Raw genomic sequence first — 25,709 nt, 5'->3', positions numbered from 1 at the left:
TCTCGGTGACTATACAGGTCATAGCGCTACTGCTGGGCCAGGCTGGACTTCTACTGGCCCAGATGGTTGTATCTTTACCCGGGAGCAGGCCTCTCCTTCTGGGCTCCTCATAACTTGTTTGTCAGTGAGGGCTATTGGCACTGTTCTGTGTCTTTATAAGGCTACAATAACTAGCTTGTAATCCACTGGTGCACTCTATGTAGACCCAATGCTTTGGCTTTAGCTCTGATGCAGCATTGATACTCATCATCCACCCTGAACTAGTGCGAGTACACTGTATGCAAAGTCAAATCAGTAAGCTGATGCTATTGATAAAACCACACGTGGTTAAAAAGCATTGTGGATTATCCTCCATTTCTATACACACGTTGGACATTTGATGAGAATTTATAAAATAATCTGTAGGTTTTTCCACTTTCTTTTATCATGAAACACCACCCAGGTTTTGGTTTTAGGAGGCCAGTCTATATTATTCATTTCTACAGCTCTCCTCATCTGAAACCATGGCTGGGAGAGCTGTAGCCAAAGATCCCGCTTTGTGAAGACAGGTGTTGTGTGTCTAACAGGAAGGGACACAAAGGTTGACAACATCGGCTACCTCGTCCTCCTGAGTGTCCTCCGCCACTGAGGAGGGCCGGCTGCGGTCCGAGCTCGGGGCAGCGGCCGTGTTCTTCCTCCGGATTGAGCTACGCGACTCGTCAGTGATACTCTGAATCTGAGCGGTGTGGGGCGGCCCAGAGAGGCGGTGGCAGATGAACAAGGAAAGGGGCCAATTGTCATGTAACGCAGTGGTACGCCAGATTGACTAAAACACTGTTTGGATTTAACTATGTAGTTATGTTTGGAAATAACACACTGTATCAGCTGACCTGTATGATATGACATTTACATTTAGCGCATTTAGCAGACGCTTTTGTCCAAAGCGACTTACAATAAGTGCATTTGTCAAAAACTAGAAAGATGGCTGATCAGAACAGGGAGCAAATCTTAAATATTCAGTCACAATAAATACCATCTTCTTCATGTTGTTTATGAGCTAATCTCATTAGTGTCTAATCTAAGACACACCACAAACATACTGCATTCCCTTGTGTTGAATTGTAATGCAACTAAAGAGGCAAAGCGACCGTGCATGGTTGCGTTCAGGTACATGAATTGTACATTACCTCTCTCTCCCTCTCAGTCCGGGACAGTTGCATCTGTTTCAGCATCTGGGACCTCTGCTCCATCACCAGCGTCTTCTCATAGGTGAAGGCTGAGATATCATTGTCGTGCTGCACAGGAGAGGACAGGAGCATCGTTATCAATGCAGCTTGGAGCAGTCCTCCAACTCTCCACAGCAGTTTGGTCATTTTGTTTCTCTTACCGTTTGGCAACCAAACTAAACTCTTAAGTCCCAGATCGGAAATAAATATCAACATCTATTCACTAATGCATGATGGGAGATTGTATAAATCATTTTGTGTAAACAAAGATAACACAACATAAATAATAACGGTAAAATAAATATTACATTCATAAAGGATCCAGGGATGAAACCTTCTGGCCCTTTAAGAGTAAGAAAAATGCCCCATAAAGGATATTTTCTGGGTTCTGGTATTGTTCAGCGTCATGTGACAAACTTAAGTGCTTAAGTACTGAGAGGTAAACAGGATCTACTTCATGTTGGAGGAGCAGCACATCGGCCAACTGAACATAACCGTTTTCACAGTCTCACCATCTCCACCACTTCCACTTCTGCATTCAGTCGCAGGTGGTAGAGGAACATCTGGAGATCTTTCTTCATTTGGATGCTGTTGTCATCCATCTGGGCCACGGTGAAGATACGCATCTTACACTTCCTCCACACCTGGATGACGGAAAGACACCGTTGTTATGGATGAGGGTCGAACGGCAAAGCAAAACTGTCAGTTAGAGGACGGTGGATTGATTAGTGCGACCCCCAGGATCAAGGGGAGGGAAGAAGAGGGAGAATTCTAGTATAGACAGATAGATCAGTGAGAATGAAAGAGGGAATTTGGACATGAATTTGGAGAGGAATATTGAAATAATGACTTGTATGTGTATGATAGCTCAGAGAAACACAACCTAAGACACACCAACCTTGTGCTGTCGCAGCAGGAAGGGCAGCAGCATCAGCAAGCCTCCATCATGAACCACCCACCACACGTCGATGGTGCCCTCCCCCAAGCGGTCCTGGTTGGTGGGGAAACTGTCCACATTCTTAGCCACGAGCAAGGCCATATGTGCTGCAGTGGACTCCCGCACCGTCTCTGCATGGACAGAGGGAGACAGCGTCCATTGCATCTTTTCTACTGCATGGCATGCCTCCATTCTTCTTGCTCTTTTTTGGGTTTTCAGTTGACCAAAGTTGAGGATAGTTCCTTGTACTAGTTTCTAAACTAGCTGTGCCGATACTAGAGGGTGGAGTTAAAACACTGCGGCCCACTGATTGGTCAGAGAATGGTCACATGCACAACTCACTGTCCCGGATCCTGCACAAACCCGCCATTTTTAAGTAACCAAGCCACAGCATACAAACCACGCCAGTCAACTGAAGAGCTGCAGACATGGCCTATCAATCACTATGTGTGGTCTACCGAGCATTAAGTTATTCATATCTCAGTGGGAAGATTGCATTCATTCCTGTTCATCTTAAAGATCTTTTACCACGTTGCTGGCATGTGATTTATTACATTCATATCTATGTACACATACAGCTCATTAATTAAACACTCGTATCAGCCGGTACTCAAAGGTATCAGTATCAGTTTCAGGATTTAAAAAGTCGGATTGGTGCATCCATAACAATATTCACCTGATTAGGCATTTCTCAACCTACACATGTCCTCTAATTTAAACTTCTGCTCGGTACCTATGAAATTCTTCCATGATTGCGGGTCATTGGACTGCCTCCAGGTCCCGGGCCACGCCATTAGGACTGTGTTGTGCTTCATGCCTCCCAGCCCCGCGGACTGGATGAGGTGTGAGACACCATCTCTGAGGTTAGAAGACACCACAACATGGCAGAAGCCCTTTGTCCGCTCTGCTGACATGGCAGACTTGATGTTCTGGACAGAGAAAGACAGAATAACAGCACACAGAAAGCATGAAGGAGGTAGAAACGGATAGATTACTCATACCGACTATTGAGAAAAACATGCCTTTTTGAGAAAAGCTGTTTAATTATTACTATTAACTCAAAATGACCATGCAGCCCTGTCATAAGTATCCATTCAGGGCACAGGATGGGCCTAAACAATGCCCATGAATACAATCTGTGTAATCTGGGATTCAGCTTCTGCACATGATGCTTTTGTATGAAAAACATTACACGGATTAAAAATGCTTTTCAGGACACTGTTGAATCAGGCTAAACAGGAAAAATAATCAAATGACCTACTTGGTTTGACCAGTAGATGGCAGTGTTCATCTGCAGTTCAGGTGTAAAATGTAGTCTAAATCCTGACTGACACAACAGATTGACTGTAATGCTTAGCAGTCGATGGATAGATAATAACTGAAGTAATATGAAACATTGGTGTTTTATCAGCAACAGTGAAACCTGAAATCCTACAGGGAATAGGATCAGTAGTGCAGTTTTGGTCATCATCAACATAAATGAATACACTACATTATGGTGTACACATTTTTATTTCCAGTATACCTGCTCAGCCTTCTTGGCCTCGGCGTCTTTGGTGAGGTAGGTTCCCTCTAAAACATTTCCCACGATCGTGAGGCCCTTCCCTGCCTTCAGCTGAGTGGTGAGAGACAACAGGCGACAGTGTTTGACTCCCTGATCTGAGTCAAGATTCAGCAGCACCAGCAGTTGAGGCCTGGATACAAAAGCAAAGTGAGATTTCATTGCTTTGCAAGGATGGAAGGGAGAGGAGAGATTCATCCTTACAGTACATGTCGCATGGTCCATGAACAGCAACACATATTTTATAAGTGTACAAATCACAAATGAATGGATTTTTCTATCCATCCATCAAGCCTTTTAAAGTACACCTTACTGTCGTATAGTACGTGTGTTTGGCACAAGACTAACAGAAGAGGGGCAACAGTTAACAGTTACCTTAAATGAGAACCATCTGTGTAATTGGAAACAGTATCCACACTGAACATGCCAAGAAAGTATATTAAAGGTTTTGTTTTGGAAGCTCAGCCAGCGTGGGCCTCGCTACAGTATAACTATGCTTCAACCTCTTCTGTCAGATTAGGACCAAGAGATTAATCAAATTCACCCTCTGTTTATTCAGGTCGGTCTGTCCACTGCAACAGTGACAGGTGGCACCAACTGTGACCACATCACACACACACACACACACACACACACACACACACACACACACACACACACACACACACACACACACACACACACACACACACACACACACACACACACACACACACACACACACACACACACACACACACACACACACACACACACACACACACACCTGTACTTCTCCTCTTCTAACCAACCCTAACCCTCTTTGTGAGGACCCTCATCGACATAATGCGTTTCCGAGGCTGTTGCCTTCACCCCAATATCTGCTGTAGCTTCTGGGGGCAATAGCCCATATTTTTGGGGGTCTGATGTAGAGAATGGAATTGGAGTTAAAAGACAACGTTTACGAACGCATTGTTTCACATGTAGCCAGTTTACAAGCTAATCTTAAACCAATACTAATCTAAATCAGTGTTAGACTATAGCCAGTGGGATTTCAGATTGAATTTCAGCCAAAACCCAACAAGTTAAACCAAGTCTGAACCTTCAAACTGGCCTTTGAAGTCATCAGGATGGACCAGAAGTAACTTCCCAAAAATGTCCTCACTTTGTTGGTCAAAACTCTTTTCGGTCCTAACTATGTAGCAAGCACACAGACGCACACACGTCATCATACATCATGTGCTGTACCTCCAGTTCTTAGTGTGTGGTGGAGCCTCCTCCAGGCGGATGAGGGCGTAGCGTGCTGCATTGAGGGACAGGCCGCGGATGCCGTCTCCCCACTCCTTCTCTGCCCTAAAGCCAACAAATGATTGACCAGGGATGATCCACATGAACAGAAAGCAACACAATGACAACACAGAGACTTAAGTCAGTGGATATATTTCAACAATCTAACACTGTTTTCACATCTATTTGGCGTGGCTAAACGATTTTTTCGGGTGCTTTGCTGATGTAGTCCAGTTCTTTTGGATCTGGGAGAAAATATTCTGTTTCAACATTTACAACAGTTACAACACTTAGCTCTTTTTAAAATGAGGTGGATGATCTTAAATGCATGCAGGCTAATCCAAAAATGAAGGAAATTTCCCCTCAATAGTAGCTAAAACACTCAAGATGTCTGATCAAATTCAAGTATCTTAAATCAGTTCATATTCTGTTTATAATCTATCAGTAGTACATACTTAAACTGATTCAGCTAATTCTCTGTAAGCATAGTTGCTAAATTCTGTCTTATTTTTAACGTTTCCTTGTCAAGGATTTACTGTATATCCAAGAAAAAAAAGGCTGCATACAAAGTCCTTCTTACCCTCTGTATTCAATGTATTTGTAGATGCAGGAAGCGATGGCCATGGCCACGATAGCATAATACCAGGAACAGATGAACATGAGAGCCAGACACAAGCTCATTCCCAGGAAGGACAATGCCCTGCAGGAGAAAACACACACTTTACATCACCCGTCCATGAACTAAACTTACAGAGCAACTGTTTCTGGTTCTCTGTACATTTATGGGGCTCTCCTAATGAAATGAAACCAGTTCTGCTTGTGTTGTTCCATGTTGTCCTTGACCTTTGTTGCAGAACTGATCTAAACGCCACCATCACACAAATCTCACTCAATGTGCATCTGTGGTTGTGTTAGGTGTGATGCTTGGCATGTGTAGGAAAGCCTCTGACAGGTTAAACACATTATGTTATTTTCTGCAGCTAGGGGTCTCTTAGTCAAAACATTAACACAACACAGAGTTGGGTGAAGTTGTAAGGTAGTGGGGGATTATGGGAGTTGTCTTCACCACTATTACCATTGTAGCAGTTAACGTCTCCTGGTTAGGATTCCTACAGTATTCGTCATTGCTGAATGTAGCCGGATTGTCCACAGAGGTCTCCTCCTCCCCAAAACAAACGGATCACCTGATTAAAACCAGTAACAACACTGGTTTGCTGTTGGGTGGACACAGGACGTCCCGGAGGGGCTGTGAGGCAAACTGCCACCAACGTTTTCTCAGCTTGTTGCTCTGATAACTTAAGATCCAGACGTCCAACGACTAAAATCCTTCATCCAGCTAAGAGCTAAAAAGTGCGTCATAAAAATGTAACTTGAAACTGGATAAAAAGTGAAGTGAGTACCTTGGAAAAGAAATTACACATTTTTCTGGGTGTGAAAATTGATAACACAACATACAACACATGACAACACACATGTTACATGTTATACCTTTAAATAAGCCTAAAAACGGTTCAAACTGCAGTGTTATGTACCCTCAGATGAACCTCAGAGACTTTTAATATCCTCTTTCTTCACTGAGAGAAAGTGAATGTAGAGAGTGAACTGCAGGGAGACAATATAAGCCTGTATAATTCATCACCCACCAGTGGTAGTATTTGAAGCGTGGTCTCCAGTTGGGCGTCCGCAGCAGGGTCTGAACTGCACAGGCCAGGTTGACAAACAAGTAGCACATGAGGAAAAACCTGCAGAGGGAAAACAATAGGCCTAAAATCACTTATCATCAAAACCTCCACTTTATGACCTACTGTTAGTGGCTTTAAGAAGTGTAATGCATGAGGGATTATAGACTTTAACCGCTGATCTGATTTTATGGAAAGAGAGCATGTAATATTACTATGCAGACACTGACATGGAGAGGATGGGGGCCACGGCGTCCAGGGAGGCAATGAGGATACCGATCTCACAGATCCCTGCGGTCAACAGCAGAGCCCAGGTAGGTTCTCCGTTAGCTTTCCCGTGACCAAACACCTAACGCACAAAGAGGGAGATGAGCACGCAGCGTTGAAGACTGCTGTGACCGTTTGTGTTGACGGTGTGTGTCAAACCTGCAAGAAAGGTACGATGCCATCTCGAGCTATGGCCTGCAGCAAGCGTGGGGCGCCGGTCAGACTTTGCAGTCCCGCCCCACAACAGGAGAAGAAGGAGCCAATTACAATCACCCAGGGCGACGGCCATGATAGTGTGCCTATAACAAGGTTCCCTTTTACAGAGTCACCAAATCTGCAATGCAAAAACAATTACTGCACATTCATTTGACCATGTACGTTAGCAGAATCAATTTCCATTAACTTTAATTAAGCAAGTCTGGTGATATTCTTCTTCGTATTTCACTGTCAAAAAAATCCTACAAAAAAACCCAAACAAATCATGAATGTATCCTAGTAGCATCCAAATATTGTGTGTCTACTAGCTACAAACAACTTGCATATTGGATGAAGTTGGTCAACACATGCATTGAAAAACACCACAACCCTCCATGCTGATGGGGCTGAATCATTTCCTTAAAAACCTGAGCACCACTGGATTGAGCAAAGATTAATTAATTAAACAAGAAGAAGTAGTACATTTGTTGGGGAACATTTCCGTCCTCAGATTGTTTGTTTGGTGTGTGGGTCTACAGAAAGCGTAGATTTGTGTCAAGATATTTTGAACGTCATGGTGAATAACTAGCTAGTTTCTCCTTGACGGAGAATTTAGTTAGATACAAAACACCAATCACTTGGACACAAAACCACTGTGGGAAAGTTGCCCATGAAGCCAATACAAACAACAGTGTGTGCATTCATCACAATGATTTTGAGCAACAATGGAGCTCTAACATGTTTAACAGGGTGAAATGTCTAAAAAGGATGTACAGTAGTTCTCAGGACAAAAACGTGTTTGAGACGGTACAGTGGTCTATTCACATCACATGGACACTAAATATTTGCGAGGAAAACATCAAATCTGAGCCTCTTGTGCTGAGGGCACGTCACTGGATGATATTACTCATCTGCCCTCAAGAGACGGTACTCAAACAAATGACGTTATGCAGAATTTGTTTTTCTTCCAACCCTTTGATAAAGACATCCGTTATGAAACCATGTCCGTGTCTTACTTGTCTCGAAGCAGAACTCCCTCAATGCAGGCACCGAATAGGACCACACAGGTGACGTCTGCGAGGCAGTGTTCAGGAGGGCAACATTTGATCCATCACTTTGCTTTCACAAGGCTTAAGTAATGCACACATTATGTATTCAGCCTTTGCAGGCTTTGATTATTTTTCCAAAGGTAGGCCTGCCACCAACCTAGAAACCTGCCGGCAGAGGCGGTTTAAAGTTATCTAGCAGCAACTGAAGTTGTGATTGCCCAGCTGATTAAGATAGAATTGTTTGAAGGCTATACACTAGTCAGGTGACAAGACTTTCTTGTGTTGGTGTCAAAAAAGGTTTAAGGATACAGATGAAGGAGGTGGTGGCGATAGCCAGGATGGTCCCAATGGGGATGGACTTCTGAGCATCCCGCAAGTCACCGGACCGGTTTGAACCGGCCATGATACCTGAAATCAAACATGAAATATTTGGAAACAAAAGTCCATGTCCGGAAATTGGGACCATAATGCGTTTGTCGTAGTCTCACCAGTGACAGACGGGAAGTAGATGCCGACCAGCAGTGTGAAGAAGGTGGTGATATCATTGAATACATAGGGCATGTAGATGTCTTGGGAAGGGTCACCACCCACAACAGATGGCAACTTCTGGTTTTCCACCAACATAGCCAGAGGACCATACACTGACCACATATTTTCTACATGAGAGAGAAAAAACAGAGAGGTTACTAAATGCCTAGAGCCAGTGACTGAAACATGGTTTCAAGAGGTCCATTCAGTTTTGTGGACCTCAGTCTCTTTGACTTCTGGCTACGAGACAGGAGTAGTGGGACAGGATGGTTTGGCGGACCTAACCAGGGGAATAAAGTACAATCCAACACTAATACCAAGGCTGTATCCAATGTTTTTCTGTTTTCATTTCTTTTTACAATAGAAGCTTCTATTGAGGTTTCTGGCTTGGAGCTTCGGATGCCTGTCATCAAACGTTATGACGTCATCGCCACAAATAAAATCCTCAACTGAATAAAGTGTTGCATCGTGTTAAATTAGTTATTTTCAATGAAGCCACTGATCGATGAACGTAACTTGTCGATGCATGCCTCCCTTTGTGTGGGGCAACAGAGCAAAGTGTTTTGTGACTGCAGGGGAAATGTTGTCTTTTAAAAGGCCAACAAACATGGATAAAATCTTTTTTTAATAAAGAGTGACTTTCTGGCTTCATAACGCTCTGGAGTTATTGAAAATGATTGGATCACTCAGGTCAGAAATAATCCTACAGTCACAACTGGACTAATAAAATTCATGTAGCCTCATCTTATTCTGCAACTCTGCAGAAACACCAGCTTTAAACACAACGAACAGACACGCAAAAAGAACAAACAATTTGGGATTTATATTTCAGATGTCATGAATAAAATTTCTGAATGAAACTTTGAACTATTTGGTACAGCCTAAACTAATGCTGTATCTAAAGCTAGACATACTGGCATACTTCACTAGAAGTGTTTGACATCAGAGCCAGCAGGGATCTCAGTGTCCACACGTTTAGAAGTGATCCAACAGGCAAACTCATTACAGCTAATGTTCCCACTAGTTAGAGCAGCAGACTTGTAAATAGACAAAACGTAAAACTCATTGGAACCAGAAGGGAAAGAAAAAGAGTGATCATACGGTCAAGGAGGAACTATTTGAGAGATACTGGGGAGAAAAATAAAAAGCAAATGGAGATGGAAGTCAGCCGAGGGAGGAACATAATCCCATGAAATCCGTCAGCACCTAGACACAGATGCTTCACAAGAAATATGATAGGAATGCATTTGCACTGAAAGTTTGGAGTAAAACCCATTTGTCATGGCCAACAGTGACATAACATGAGGAATGTTGCATATTGCAGTCCATGACAGTGTAGATTACATTGAGATGTAAGAATTTAACCAACAGCGTCAGAGCCTCATCGTTTCAAAGTGCAAACTAATTCCGGATCTTTTAATTGTGCAGAGAAGTATTGTAGAGGATAAAGGTCAGTGGACCATTATGTAGTTTAGGCCCACTACATAATGGTCCACTGCTGCTAAAACCTCCAGAGGAAACACTGGATTCCAACCTGAAATGACTCCACTGATCAGTCCGGGGATGCCCTGCACCTCGGTCACATTGTTGAAGAGAAAATATTCATTGCAGGTGGCATTGAGGTCAGGTCCGTCACAGAACAGCCTCCACAGCTTGGTAGTGACCGTTACGTTGTCTATAAGCTCCGTCTTAAGACAGCGGTCAAAGTTCTGGTTCTGCAGAGTGCGATTCCCCAACATGCAAACACTGTGTGGAGGAGGGAGACATTTCAGAATGACACACTAATCAAACTGATAAAAGAACTCTGCATGAACAAAACACAACTTCATTAGCACCGGATGGCTGACAAATCTACTCTAATGCTATTTCTGCATTATGCATTATGTGGAGGTTAATGTACGGACTCACGGAAAGTCCGGTGGCTCAAAGATGGTCTTGATGACTCCAGCATAGATGGCGAGGATGGAGAGAATGACGCAGGCCAGGAAGACTAGAGCGAGCTTGTTGACGTATTTCACCCCTACAAAGACGACCAGGGACATCAGTGCCAGGCAGCCCGTGCCATAAACACGCATGTTATTCAGCAGGGCATTCACCTCATCCTCCTTTCTCTCTGCCACAAAGATGGCTGCTTTAGGCACAATGTAGGTCTGAAGGGGGATGAAATCAAAAGACAAATGAAAGGAATATTTTGAATTTATTTCTTAAAACACACCAAGTTTAAGCTGTGCATCCAAATTCAAGTCATAGGTGGTGAGGAGAGGATAACCTGTTTAAACTCACCAGCAGAATCTCTATAGTACCAAGGATGTACATGGAGCCAGCGAAGGTTGTGCCCAGGTAGAAACAGAGACCTACAGCTCCACCAAACTCAGGGCCCAAAGATCTGGATATCATATAGTAGGAGCCTCCAGCTAGGAGCAACAGAGGGGAAAGAGTTTAAGAAGAGTAAGGGAACTGCTTTTTTTAGGAACTAAAACATTTGACACTACATCCATGGATGAACCAAAGAAGTGTTGCTGACGTTTTGATTAAGCCCTGAGAAAAGAAATTCCAAAAGAACATTGTTACATAATCATGCATGTTTAATATCATGCATGACAATTTATAACAAGGTTTATAAAGTATTACAAGTGGTGGACATAATGTAAGTTCCACATTCATAAAGCTCATACATGCCAAGTATGCTGAACTTATAATATATTATGTCCACCACTTATAATACTTTATAAACCTTGTTATAAGATGTCATGCATGATTATTAACATGTATAACAACTTTTATAAAGCCTTATGAATGCATTATAATGCTTTATAAATGTGCTTATGATGCATTATATACATGGCCTTCATAGAAAGTTTTTCAGCACCCAATCAAATAACACTCAGCGGTACAACAGCAGCCTGCTCCCTTTCCTCCATGTAATCCTCGTAAGAAACTAAAGTAATAAAGAAACAAGGACATGCTCTTAAGCTGTTAAGGTGAGACAACTAATAGACTAATAGAGCATGAAACTTCCCCAGCTGATTTCTAAGACGTCATTTATAGTAAACATGTAGAATGTATGGCCCTGTGATAGACTGGCGACCTGTCCAGGGTGTACCCTGCCTTCGCCCAATGACAGCTGGGATCGGCTCCAGCCCCCCCGCGACCCTGAATACAGGATAAGCGGTAGACAATGGATGGATGGATGGATGGAGAATTTACATTTGTGCAATATAAGAAAAAAAGATAAAAAATAGCACTTCCATGTTCTTACCTAGATCACTTTGATCATAGCACTGTTATTCTTAAGGTATGTTTGCTGAACAGATACTACTTTACTCGGACGAGGACCTCACACTTGTTTCTAGTTTTTAGCTCTTACTTTATCGGCAATGATATGTTGTGGTTTCTTTGTTTCTTTCTTTTGGCAAATGTACTTATTGTAAGTCGCTTTGGACAAAAGCATCTGCTAAATGCCCTAAATGTAAACGTATACGTTTTCTAGAATGTTATTTTTATTATGCAAATGAGGCATTATCATATGCTAGCTTTTTGTGAATGTTTCAGAGAAACGCCTCAATGTGTATTCTGGATGTTTTCTTTCCACTAGTCTGAAAGAAAACAAATAGACCAAACTCAATAGTGAGTTGATTGATTGTTTTTGTCTGTAGTGTCTCACCTTAATAATTCCTCCTCTCTTTACGACACATCGCTTGTTTAAATTTGTGTATGTGTAGTACCAAAGCATGTTACCTGGCACAACACCATTCGTAGCGATTGCACTCATGGATATGGCCGTCAGCATGGTCTGTGGATAGAAGACGGGAAAGAAAAGCAAAATCAGAACAAATCTCTCAAATCTAAAGACCGTACACACATAGTGTTATTTACTGGAAGCTCATTTCCAATGCTGTTTTGATGTCATCATCACCTATTAAAGGCTAGAAGTCGACTCATAGTGGATTTTTAAAGAACAATATAATAACGGTAGTGTGGAGCAGGAAAAGGGAGATGGCCAATTAAGAGGCTGAATTCAGTTAAACACAGATATTTTTCAGAAAAAGTGGCCCTCATATGATCATATATGACGCATAGTTCGACTTGGCTTGCACCTACGGCTAGCCACATTATAACGACCATGTTTACTATGTAAACAGAGACAGGTGACTTTCATTTAAGTGTATCACAGATACACAATGTATTTGAAGTGCACACCACCGAAAAAGACACTTTACAAGTCAGTAAAACAAAAGAAATTGATCCATTTCTAATAGCCACCTTATAATTCTTTAATGATTTTGGAGACATTTTCCAGATATTCCACACAATAGGATGCTTGGAGGACTCAGGGTAGCATTTAGCCTGTTCAAATACTTCTTAGGGGCTTATGTTCTAATCTCTCAGATTGGTAATGGATACGACTGTTTCCATGAAATCGCTCCGTGAAGTCCTTGTGGAGGAGGATATTTACATCAGCCTGTTACCTAATAGTGATTCCGGATGAGAGGGAGGACAGAGTAGAGGGAAGGGCAGGGAGACAAGATAAGAGGTCCAAAGAAAAGAAAGGTTGAAACTTAAAGGCTGAAAGAAAAGGGAGAGAAGAAAGTGTGAAGGTGAGAGAAAAGAGAGGAAGGGGAAGAGGAAGAGGAGGAGGGGACAAGGACACGCCAAGATAAACCTGGTGCTGGGCTTCCGGTTTAAAGTGGCAGACAAGCTGGAGTAAAGCCAATTAGCTGACAACTTTACCTTCCGCTTCCACTGAAACCCTGAAGCAGCTTCACACGAGCTTTCCATGATGCAAAGAGTTACAGGCAAGGGTAATACTGAATTCACCCACAGCCACAGGCAGACCAGTCATCATCATCATCCATGGACCTCAAAGTTAACCGGTTCATCACTGGCAGTACAAGTCACTATGAAAAAAGCTAAATCAATTTGCCTTTGGTGTCTCGTGTGTCTTTAATGGATCACAAAGAAACGAGACAACAAACAGCTTGAAATGTCAAACTACATACCTCAACAGGTGAAGATCTGGGTAAAGCCAGTAGCACAATATTAACTCTAAAGTCATCAGCAGCTGTGCGTAAATATGTTCAGACAACTATTATGCCGCCATTAAGACAAACATCCCATTTACCAAAATCCCACACAGCATCTAGTATTATATCACGTCATAAATATTACAGAGGGATGACGTGAGAATTATCCCGATAATCATCAAAGTATGATCATAACCATAAGGTCTCCCTGCATAAAAAAGGAAAACAAATAAATATAAAAATGTTTTGTATCCTGTATTATATATTGTGATAGTGAGCTAGACAGCTTTACGATTATCCCCACAATTTGTATCTTGATCCGCAATAAAATCCTATATTGTCCCATCCATCTATTACAGTATTGAGATATAATAGAAACTAATATTCAGGTAAATGCAAATAAACATTTCAAATATAGGACCGGTCTTCTTCAATAATGTGAGCGATGCAGTCACGAGGCAAATAACACTTTTATACAAAAAAATAGGATTGGATAGAGAACCAACTATCAACTTTAATTCAATAATGACCTTCAGTCCTACGGTTCCTACCCCTGTTCATTGAAAGCATGTTTGTGTTTGTGGATCAGAAAAGCAGCTATATGTATGTCATGCTGTGTGCTGAGCTAATGAACAGTACTGTAGTCTGTACTAAGAAGCTGTTGGACGTACTCAGGGTATCTTAACTAACCCGTGATCTGTGATCTCAGTAAACGTACTACCACACATGGTTTCTCAACCTGGCTGTGAGAGCGTTTATGCGACCAATCACAAGCATGGACAAGTCTACTATAAACTCTAATATCAGACATGAAATGTAAACAAGGCTGCAACAGGTAATTTTTTTGAAAAGATGGGAAAGATGGATAATGTATGTACGGCCATCATTTGTCTAATTTGTGTCCCTTTTGTTTTCTTATACATCCCCTTCCTAGAGGGATTTGTGTCTTTGAGGTTGACCCCAACAATGTTGTTCTAATCTTATTTAGTTTATGTTCTTATTGTATTTTACGTTATTTTGAAATACAGTTAGATCTGTATTACAGTATGTATGTAATAAGAATATGTGATATAAATGATTGTACGAACATGGAAATCATAATAAAAAAATAATAATAAAAAAGAAATGTGAAGAAGTTAAACACATAAGCCACACTAAATGCTATTCAGTTGCAGCTGCCAAATGCAGGAAGGACAGCAAAAAACTCTTATAGTACCACTGCCCCCATAGAGCACCAACAGAGAGGACGTCATCATTCCATCACGTTAAGATGTTGCTTCGGTGGATTTCCCAGAGTTAAACCTGAAGCAACGATGCTGACCCCAGATCCTGCTCTTCAGTACAGGGTTCGGGTTTCATAGGAATCATACCGAATCACTCATCCTCTGTTTTCATCTTAAAACCAAATCTATGTGTCTCTCTATGTATAGTTCTTTAGATTACAATACTACAGAAACCATTTGTAATGGCATCCTATTGAATCTTGTAAAACAAGAAACATATACAGTTTGGAAGTGCACACAGTCAATCATAACTGGTCTAAACTTCCGCAAACTGAATTTTGTTTTGAAGTTATTTTTAGATATTTCTGGTGTTGGGTCATGAGCACACAAAAGTTGACCTATAAACAGGTGGCTGATGTGGAACCGTCAGTGCAAAGTCAGATGTGGCCGAAGCAGAGCAAATGAACATTAATCTGTTGACTAAGCTTGGCTCTCTAATTATGTAACGGCAGCGATGCAGCGGAGGGGAAAAATCCTAACGCACTTTGGCTTAATTGTAAAATATGAAATTGAAGAATGGGGACAGATTTGGAAAGAATTACACAAAGTATCAAAATCAGTTAAGAACAAAATTATAAACTTTAATTTTATGCATAGAACATATTTTACCCCTGTTCGACTTCATAGAATGAACCCCTCTGTTTCTGACCGATGTTGGCACTGTCAACTAGAAAAAGGCACATTTTTTCATATGGTATGGGCCTGCCCAAAAATAAAATCCTTTTGGGAAAGTGTAACACAATCCCTGGTCAATATGTTGTTTGTGACCCAGTACTTTGTCTATTGAATTATATGGCCTCTGGATCTTGGCCCAAAGATCACAAACAAATTATAATAACGGGATGTATGACGGCCAAAAGACTCATCGCTACCAATTGGAAAAATGCTGACCATCTGGTAATGGGAAGATGGTTGCAAACTTTCCTCGAGACAATTTCTTTGGAGGGAGCTGCTTCTAATCTTCTGGAAAAGTGTAATGAGGAACAGCTCTTATGGAGAGAGATAATTAATAAGATACGCAGGATACCCTCTTTCAAGAGAACTTAAGTGTCTTAAGGGTGAGTTTGAGCTCATACAGACTGTATACGCCTGGTCCTCAACTGCCTACAATCTGTTTCCCCCCTTCCCTCCTTCTGGACTACTGAGATTTACGACATCTGTACACCACCACTTTTTTTTTTTTTTCTCTCCTTTTTCTCTCTTCTAAATTAATCTATGTGATTCAGTATCTATACTTTTTTGTGTTAGTTTTATGCTTGTTTAGTCTGATGTTTTTTATTGTGTTGTGTTTTGTTTTTGTTTGTTTGTTTTTCTTTTTCTCACACTTTTTAATCTGTATAAATTGAAAAAATGTATTGGTAAATTATGATTAATTTGATTGTGATTCATTATTTTTGACTTCTTGGTTGCCAATAAAAAAAAATTTAAAGCCAAAAAAAAAAAGTAATATATGAAATGGAGTCCCCATCTTGCTAGGCAAACAGGTTTCACAGCTACAAAGTCTGGTATTCAACAGAACACAGTTATATCAATATACAGTAACAGTTAAAGGTTTGGACACACCTTCTCATTTTTCTCCTCAGTTTTTCTTTAGTTTTATTATTTTCTACAATGTCGACTCATATTGAAGACATCAAAACTATGAAGAAACACATGTGGAATTAACAGAAAAGTGTTAAAATAACTAGAATATGTTTCAGATTTTAGATTCTTCAAAGTAGGAACCTTTTGCTCTGATGATTGGACACATCACCTGGGATGGTTTTCCTACAGGGGGGCTTTGCTGGTGACTGACTGGTGATTTATTAAGAAAAATCAAGGCACACTGAACCAGCATGGCTACCACAGCATTCTGCAGCGACATGCCATCCCATCATTTGTTTTTCAACAGGACAATGACCCAAACACACCTCCAGGCTATGGAAGGGCTATCTGACCAAGAAGGAGAGTGATGGAGGGCTGCGTCAGATGACCTGGCCTCCACAATCGCCCGACCTCAACCCAAGTGCGTTGGTGTGGGATGGACCGGTGAGTGAAGGCAAAGCAGCCAACAAGTGCTGAGCACCTTTGGGAAGTGGTTCAAAAGTGTTGGAAAACAATAGTTTTGATGTCTTCAATATGAATCTACAGTGTAGAAAACACTGGAAATGAAGAAAATCCATTGAATGAGAAGATGTGTCTAAACATTTGACTGGTACTGTATAAAAACACAAATAGATGTAAGGCTTCTTTCATGAAGGGAATGAAAGTAACTGATTTTCTATTGTCTTGAATGTGATCACTTTAACATTATTGCAAGTGAAATGGATCATGTTATCCCATTAGAGCACTTCATTATGAGGCTAAAAGCGTTCAAATGAGGTAGTAGTGGAAGCTTTTGTTTGTACTCTCCCTGATTAAACAGAAGTGGTCCATTGACAAACAGTCACCGTGTGGGTGTGCATGTCGCTATGTTTCTGACACTTTGCAGATGGAGGGATTACACGTCAAGCTGCCACGTAACATTAGAAGCTAAGAGTGTGGAGAAATGGAGAGTCACAGTGGCTAAATATAGAAGGATCAGTGACCACTTAGTCAACTGTCATTCATTAATGCTGTCAGACAAACATTTGCCCCAGTCTGCCATTAAAAGTGGAGCATCTGGCCCCAGTGTCACCATAGCCACTCGTGGACATGGATTCACTCTTGTGTGTTAATCTATTCATAATGCATTAAAGAGCTGAACATGTACATTAAGTACTGTACACATAATGTGGCATGCCATTGGGCCTCGTGCAAGAAACACACGTAAGTGGCTTGTACGTGTGATTCAGGGGAACTTCAGCTGCATTCACTAGTATTCTTGTATATTTAATTTTCTCTCTGCAATTAGTCTTGTACTGTCATTAGGCAAAACCACTCAACAGTAGAGTGGAGTTGCAAATGTTAAAACCTTCCTTTCATTTCCATTTCAAAGATGGGATATAGTATAGTAAGAGTAAAGAGAGGTGAGTCACTTATGAGGGTTGAGTACTCACACAAGAGCAGCACAAGCAGACGATAGCCAGGGACTCCAAGATGCCTGCAGTGCCGACTATCCAGGTGAGTCGCAGAAACAGGATGACCCCCAGAATATTCTGAAGGCAGGGGAGGTAGACGCCCATGAAGGTCCCCATCTGAGGGCTCTGTAGAGGGGTTGGGTCAGAGGGGAGGGTGGTGACATGGAGGTGGGGAGAACAGCCATGTTTAAAGCAATAAGCAGAAAAACATTTTAAATAAAGACTGGAGAAGAAGTCAAAGGAACAAAGGCATATAGAAAAGGGAAGTGAAACGAGAACTAAAAATTGTTTACATAGTTCGAGTAAATTCAAAATCTGTTTGCAGCATCGCAATGAAATAAACAAAGCATGAATTCAATTATTAGTATTATCTGAGATAGTGGTGAATATCCTGATTCATTTTCCTGTACATAATGATGCATAAGATGTGATATTACTCCTGCAAAATTATGTTTTTTAAGCATATATTTGAGAGGGCAGCACAAGCAGACGATAGCCAGGGACTCCAAGATGCTTGATAACGATTTAAGGCTCAGTGACACAGCCATCATTTATATAAACAACTATACAATTCAGTCACCACTGACACAACTTGTGGATAAATCCTTCAAAACTTCCCCCGAAAGCTTTCAAACAAAAGAAACTGTAGTTTCACAACAACAAAAACCCAAACTGTCCAAGCGATCACCTCGTATTCAGAACTACTCCCACAGGTCCAGACAGACAGTGAACGCTTATTTCTTCAAGATGTTCCTGCAAGCTGATGGAAGGGGCCCCAGGACTGTTTCCATACAGAGGACTGAAGCTGTGCTTACACAAGCATCTATGTGCCGCATGGCAGCACAGTGACTACTACTAAGCAACCGGAACAACATGAGCATCAAAGGATCCTGGAGGAGGAAGAGCCCTGTAGAACTGTAGACCAAGAGCAACACAAAGGCTTGTTCTGACTCATACACATCTTAAGCTTTCTCTTTCATTTTCGATAGTTAGAACCACAGTCCTGGTTCTGGCTCTTGAGTGGTCCCTTCCCTCCAGCAATACGGCCTGGGCCTCCAGCAGCTGGTGTCTGTTTTGGCTCCCAGCAGGGACAGGCGGAGCATTGAGGTGAAGGTCTGCTTCTGGCTGAAGGAGCTGCTGCTGCAGGAGCTCTCCACCTCCTGCTGGAGCTCTGACTGCAGGTCCAAGGTGGTGGCTAAGCCGGATCTGACACTGTCCCTGATGGGCTGGTCACTGTTGGAGGCCCAGCTGGATTCTGAGCTGAAGGAGTTTCTGGTGACCCTGTCTGATTTTGTCTTATGAAAAGAATAGTAAAAATAAACCATCTTCTAACTTGTGTAGGTCGTATAGACGCATCAGTATTAAATTCATAACCAGTTTAAATCACATTATTACATTTTTAAATGTAATTTTTAAAACTGATGAGATTTGCAACAACTCCCTCAACATATTCCAAATTGAATATGTTTGCATGAGAAAGTAACTGGATGACTATTTATTATACACCTACATATGGCAAGATTCTATGTACAATGGTTTTGACCTTTGATCTTTGACCAAACACTGATAACGTGTCATAGTAAGCACAAAGCATGAGCAAGGACCCAGAGGTGATCATGTTTGCATACCCCCAGAAGCATATGAATGAAACAAACATGGGTGGTTTCATCGGTCAAAGACCCCGTTATGTAATGAGAGTTCAGTGGGTTTAAAAGAACAGCTGTATACAACCTTAAAGCTCCGACACAAACAAGGCGGTCTGCTGTACCTTAACAGCTTTCTTCTTGGGCCCCTCATCATCATCAGCCTCCTCGTGCTCCTGGGCCCCCTGGGTGAGGTTGGTGTAGTTTGCCAGTTTATTGAGGAGAGTTGACACCATGGGGTTTCTGTCCAACTCTTCCTGCAATTAGAGAAAATATTTTATTAATATGCAGAAACAAAAGAAGGATAAACCTTTTCCAACTTATTAGTTTAAACTTTGCATTCCTCACTCTGGATTTCTTTATTCCCCAATTCCAGTAACACAATGCAAATGTTGACAACATGAAATAATATTCAATTTGCACTCTCTTGTAATCATTTTCCAACTTTAATTTGGCCTTTGAGTGCTCAGCTATCATATGCTTCCAGGATCAAAATGAACATAGCAATATTCAGTTAATTGTTCAAAGCATCTCAGAATAGCAAGGCTGGGCCAGCTTCATGCAGCGCGGGGGAAACCACACTGCTTAATTGATTCTTTAGGGCCAGTTACCACAGAGTGGTAAAGAAAGCAGCTGGAAAGGCAAATGCAGCTCTGCAAAGAGCTAGAACAGGTTGTCAGCTATAGACAAGTTAAATCAAACACCTGCTCATCTGTTTCACTAGGAAATACATCAAAAACTGTTGAAGTTCACAATTACATTGGTAATGAGAAGCTGACCTGTTTATTCTTAACAGGGTTAAATGAACACAAAATAGACAACATAATAAATAGTCAATTAACCACACAAACTGAATTGGCATCAGTGCTCTGCTCTTGAACAACAAGAGTGTAAACCAAGGCTTAAAAAGCCATCAGTGCAAATATTGTGAACTGTATAAAAAAAGCAAAACACACATAAAACCTGAGTAGAAAATAAATAAGTCAATTAACCACATACAAACGTCGTCTTTTAGGGTAAAATAATTCCACACAGCTGACATTTTTATCGATAACTTTAAATTCTTAGTGGGACATGCACAGACAAGTCCGTCCTGTTGTTGTTTAGGGGATGCTGGACAGGTCGCTAGGTGTGCGCTAGGTGTGCCGGAAAACGCGGACCGGATTTTGGGGGGAAAACTGTCAAAAACTGGAATGGATTACCTACATCGGTGCACTGGAAAACAACGGACCGGAGTTTTGAAAAAAAAAAAAAACTGGATTAGGAGTCCGGATCGGGATTTTCCCGTGCAGGCCGATCCGATATTGATATGCATTTTTTTGCTAATATCGGCGGCCGATCCGATCCAAATATCGGATCGGGACATCCCTATACTAAATGTCACCAAAATTACTGGAATCACTTTACCTTACATTTTGTGAAAATAAGGCATCATAAATCAAAAGGTCCCCCTTCATAAACAAAGGTTTAAAAAAAGAGCAACATTGCCTGAAAATCAGGCTACATTTTTCACTTCTTTACCATTATAGTGAGCTAGAGACCTTTTTCATGTTACATATGACAATATTCACGATTATCCCAATAATGGAAATTCACCACAATCAATTAATTGTCACGTGTTTCTTTTTTAAATCGCAATTTGCGATAAAATCTTGTCCCATCCTATTTACATGTTATGTGTAAGAGGCCGACAGCGGAAACAGCTGATCAGTCATGCAAGTAAAATAATTGCTACATCAGAATGTATTTGACAAAGGTTTTATCAGAATTCATTTAGTGGATGAAGTGTTTTTCCACAAAGACAAAAAACACCTCAGTCAACACTTTTCCCCACAGTCGAGAAAGGTTTAGCACATTAAGCTAACTCTGTACAACTTTTCTAATAGGATACCTCAAAACGTGCATACAGTATATGTGTGAATGGAAACAGAGCTACAGTCACGTTTTCTCCTGAGTAAAAGGATTATATCAAGCCGATGATGAAATGTTTACCTCAAAAAGGGCCATGTTGGTGCCATCGTAGGTGTTGCCCTTGTCATTGTCTGTGTTGTTGATGAAGGGACTGTTTTCCTTCGGGAGGCCATCACCTGTGGAAACACAACATAGTTGTTTCTTAGGTTTAAAAGCAAAATATGAGTGGTGGCTGGCGAAGATGGTTGAATAACATTTTGAATATTGTCCTTTAGTATTTGATATAACTGTGTAGAGAGAAGTGAGAGGAAGTTTTGGACAGACTCTCGCCAACTCCTGCATGAATAAAATCAAACAAATGATCAACACTTTATAGATCACATCTGGATCCTGATCCTGTTGATCTGTTCACAACATCCAGAGTTTGTGTTCCCAACCAACAAGCATTTACACAGAAAACAAACCAGAGGTCGTGATAAGAACATCTAAAAAACAATCACTTTGCAAGCACAGTACCAGCAAATTATTATAAAGAATTATTAGGATGAAACCATTTTTTCCCCAAACCCTGCAGACTTAACGCCCCAAAACTGCAGTATACATAAAAGAATGAGGAAAAATTGGCATTGCAACCTTTCATGTTTTATGTTTCAACCAAAACAAACTTTTAGGCCTGTCATTTTAAAAAGCTCACCATCTTCTCTGCATGTCCACGTTAGGAACCATACCAGAAGTCACACAGTTTACGTCACACACAGCAACGAGCCATGTTCAGAGACAACATTCTAGCACCAAACTGTGAACCGCATTTCCTCTTTGTGCTGGGGCTGGAAACCTACACAGCAACACGGTGAGCAAATGTTTTGAATGAGCAGACAGCTAGATCCAGGGATAAGATACCACACATGCTGCAGTCATGTCGAAGAGTAAACAGTGAGGGACAAGATAAGATAATATAAGATAAGATAGTCCTTTATTCGTCCCGCAGTGGGGAAATTTACAGCGTTACAGCAGCAAGACAGTAAAGATAAGGATAATAAATAATAAACATGCATTAACAAGAAAAGTACAATATAAAACAGATATTAACACTATATACAGAAAGTTAAATAGAGTATAATGTATAGTGTACATAATAGACAATTTCCAGAATTTCCACACACATGTGAGTTGAAGATGATCTGTTGAGCATGTTTAGTTCCCGTTGCCTGATGGAAGGATGGAAAAGCTTTGATCGATATAACCTCCAGTCCGCTGGCTCAAAGCTGTGATTCTGAGTAAGAGTGAGCAAGGAAAAGTGTCAGCAGTGGAAGTCGATCTCCGTTCTAGCATGCGACACACAGGTAATGAGAAAAGTCTGGCGGTGGCAGCATCAGCCAAACAAACACAGATAAAATAGCACATTGTGATTTATGTACAATCAAACAATGAGAAAACTACAAATCAAAGCCAATAACATAAACAATAAACATGAGGTGATTCAAAAGGAATGAGGAAAAATACAACAGGAAACAAAACAGAGATAGTAACTATAAACTTGTGAAACAGAAGAGCAAAGACGTCCATAGCAGGGCACCCAAAAGAACTTAGACGAGGACAATGAGGAGAGAAATGTAACAATCCTCCAGACACAACACATCCAGGGACTCCTGTAGAACGAGTCAATCACCATTAAACTGGCAACATCATCCAACACTTTCCAAGCCTCAAAGGCCAACTGAATACAAGCAGCACAACACATTGGCGACCACTTCTGTTTAAAGCAACACTTAAGACGTTTTCCTCTTCTGTCCCCCTACAGGTTGGAAACGGAATTGTCCATTACTGCCGTCGTAAATAATTTAGCCTACTGCAGCCTTCCGTTGCACGCACGTAATTTGTTTGTATGCAGAACCGGCTCTGGAAACGATGAACGATTTGAACGATGTCCAGTGACAAGGTAGAGTAGCTAACGCCTTAGCTAAGATTAGCTAACATGAGCCATAGCGATAGTTACATATATATTAGCACAATAGCTAAGGCCTTAACTAACATGAGCCAATAAAATAATCGACAATGTATTGTACACAGATGCACACTGTTGGAAAAAAATGATTACCGGTATTATTCGCAAATCCAGCAGCAACAAAGCCAAGTCACCATCCGTCTTGCATTTTGTAGCCTCCTTCAGCTCTCGCCAACGAGTGTGAGCCGGTCCGATATTCACTCTCGTACGAGCTCTTTCTTTGTCATGCTCCCGTTTTCTTTTCTTCGCCTCATCGGACATTATACTCCTCTTTTTCTTTGCAGGCTCTGCCATGACGGTAGGGTAAGGTATCTTCCACGCACCTGCCGGGTGTTCTCCCACTGATCACACAGAGCCTCCACCTACCGGCTTTTGTAACGCTTGCCGTAAAGCAGGTCAAATTTGTAGACTCATTAGAACTACAAAACCACTACCCGGCAAGGCAAAGTTATATAGTGCAGTTACAGCCGATAGAGGGCCGCAGAGCGAATGCGGAAGTGCCATTCACTAGGTTTTGAGGTGATGAACCACTGGAACTATTTAAGGCACTAAAAACTCTTTAGTGTTGCTTTGTGCTACGTGTATCTGGAAGTTATGACACTTGGCCTCTGTGAATGTGAAGAATCATGTGTATTGATGCAAGCCACCCTGCTCATTGATTTCTACTTTAAGCACTTGAGTCCACAAAGAGCATGGTTGATTATTGTTTGCACAAGGACTGCAAACAATTCCTTACTTTATTGCTTAATCTGTCAAATAATCATCTGTTCATCTACAATGAAAATCAGAATTTCCCAGGGCTAGTTGACCAATTGACTCATTCAAATAATTTTGTATGATGAACACGTCCAATCCTCGAAATTATTTTTTCAAAGAAAACAAGCAAACCCTCAAATTTGAGTATCTGGCATTTTCCCTGAAAAATTATGATTAATTGCTTATCAAAATGACTGCAGATTCATTTTCTTGACAAAGAAACCATTTACCCTTGGAGGCAAACTGTGAAGAGATATAATTGACTCTATTAATTGACAATTGGTTGCAGCTCTGCACTGCTGTCCTCCAATTCAGCTTTTTAAAAAAGGTACTATGTGAAACAGTTAACATGTATTAACCAGTTTTTATCACCGATGCGTGAACAGATTGGGGCGGTTTTGCTGTAAAAATCCAAAAATTGGTTAACATTTATACTGGCTCCCAAGTGCCTTGCACTTCAGCTTCTCCAGCGTTTGTTGCTAGCTTAGCAAAGTACTGTCCTGAGTCGATAACGTTAGCCAATTCATCCAGACTCCAGGGCCTGATCTGGTTGCTAAATAAGCTAGCCTAAACCTAAGCTCCCTAATAATTACTATGACATACTGTGTTAGCAATAAATGATGCAACGGTACAAAGTAAAGGTGAATAACTAAAGACTGCGGTCTACTAGCCAAGAGCGATGCAAAGTAGGCGCCAGCTACGTCACTGTAACGGAGGTTAAGCTAGCTGTAATGTGGCTATGCTGCATGGATCTGGCTTTGGTTGCTAAATCACGTTAGCTGCCATTGTAAGACTAAGGTGCTCTATTAATAGGAGGCATGTTTGGGGTTCCAGAAGACCTCACTACTCAGGCCTGACAGAAAGGCAGATATAGCAGCATATGCATCTTCATTAGCTCGTCGCTAAACTGCTAGCGTGGAAGTCTCCTAATCCCCATCATCCTCCATTTGGCTTAAGGATCTGGCATATTCCCTTTAACATGAGAAGATCACTCTCAAGGGCTCTGTTTCTATCAAAACTGGCAATGCTTGGTATTTTATTTTAGCATCCTTCAAACAATCCCCTTGGATTATGTAATTGTACGATATTTGTACTCACTCATGTTATTTAAACTTATTTAATTTCACAACCCTTTTCGTGTCCTCATTTATTATTAATGTTATTTTTTACTGTTATTTTCTTATATGGAATCAATGTAATTGTGTGTTGAAAGGAAAAACACTGCTTTAGTTGTGTGAGTTGCATCTGTCCTTCAATGAATAAAAAAAATAAAAAAAAATAAATGAATTTTCATAAACAAATAGCAATATTTCGGTTCATTTTCCATTACATTCTTGGACCCACTGTTGACCAGAGCTCTCT

The 25,709-nt window shown here is 41.1% G+C and overlaps 1 protein-coding gene across 6 annotated transcripts in view; it reads right to left on the bottom strand.

Moving 5' to 3' along the window:
* Nucleotides 1-25,709, bottom strand: part of slc12a7b (solute carrier family 12 member 7b) — an 85,028-nt gene that overhangs the window by 7,197 nt on the left and 52,122 nt on the right. For 4 of the 6 annotated variants that reach the window (XM_084033359.1, XM_084033358.1, XM_084033360.1 and 1 more), the window contains exons 2-22: nt 21,668-21,762; nt 19,801-19,932; nt 18,012-18,158; nt 12,426-12,480; nt 10,971-11,101; nt 10,596-10,837; nt 10,222-10,433; nt 8,648-8,815; nt 8,469-8,567; nt 8,127-8,184; nt 7,075-7,249; nt 6,879-6,997; nt 6,613-6,711; nt 5,550-5,669; nt 4,931-5,035; nt 3,668-3,836; nt 2,876-3,071; nt 2,104-2,273; nt 1,718-1,849; nt 1,167-1,274; nt 599-715 (exon numbers count right to left, since the gene is read on the bottom strand). In XM_084033359.1, the coding sequence (XP_083889485.1) occupies nt 599-715; nt 1,167-1,274; nt 1,718-1,849; nt 2,104-2,273; nt 2,876-3,071; nt 3,668-3,836; nt 4,931-5,035; nt 5,550-5,669; nt 6,613-6,711; nt 6,879-6,997; nt 7,075-7,249; nt 8,127-8,184; nt 8,469-8,567; nt 8,648-8,815; nt 10,222-10,433; nt 10,596-10,837; nt 10,971-11,101; nt 12,426-12,480; nt 18,012-18,158; nt 19,801-19,932; nt 21,668-21,762 (2,849 nt within the window). The remainder of the gene's footprint in view (nt 1-598; nt 716-1,166; nt 1,275-1,717; nt 1,850-2,103; nt 2,274-2,875; nt 3,072-3,667; nt 3,837-4,930; nt 5,036-5,549; nt 5,670-6,612; nt 6,712-6,878; nt 6,998-7,074; nt 7,250-8,126; nt 8,185-8,468; nt 8,568-8,647; nt 8,816-10,221; nt 10,434-10,595; nt 10,838-10,970; nt 11,102-12,425; nt 12,481-18,011; nt 18,159-19,800; nt 19,933-21,667; nt 21,763-25,709) is intronic. The other 2 variants (XM_084033361.1, XM_084033362.1) reach the window with 1 other exon arrangement.

The sequence above is a fragment of the Eutrigla gurnardus genome (assembly GCF_963514095.1).
Source record: "Eutrigla gurnardus genome assembly, chromosome: 18".
In the NCBI taxonomy this organism is placed as follows: Eukaryota; Metazoa; Chordata; class Actinopteri; order Perciformes; family Triglidae; genus Eutrigla; species Eutrigla gurnardus.
The sequence above is the reverse complement of the archived record's forward strand: the minus strand, read 5'-3'. Positions and strand labels throughout refer to the sequence as shown.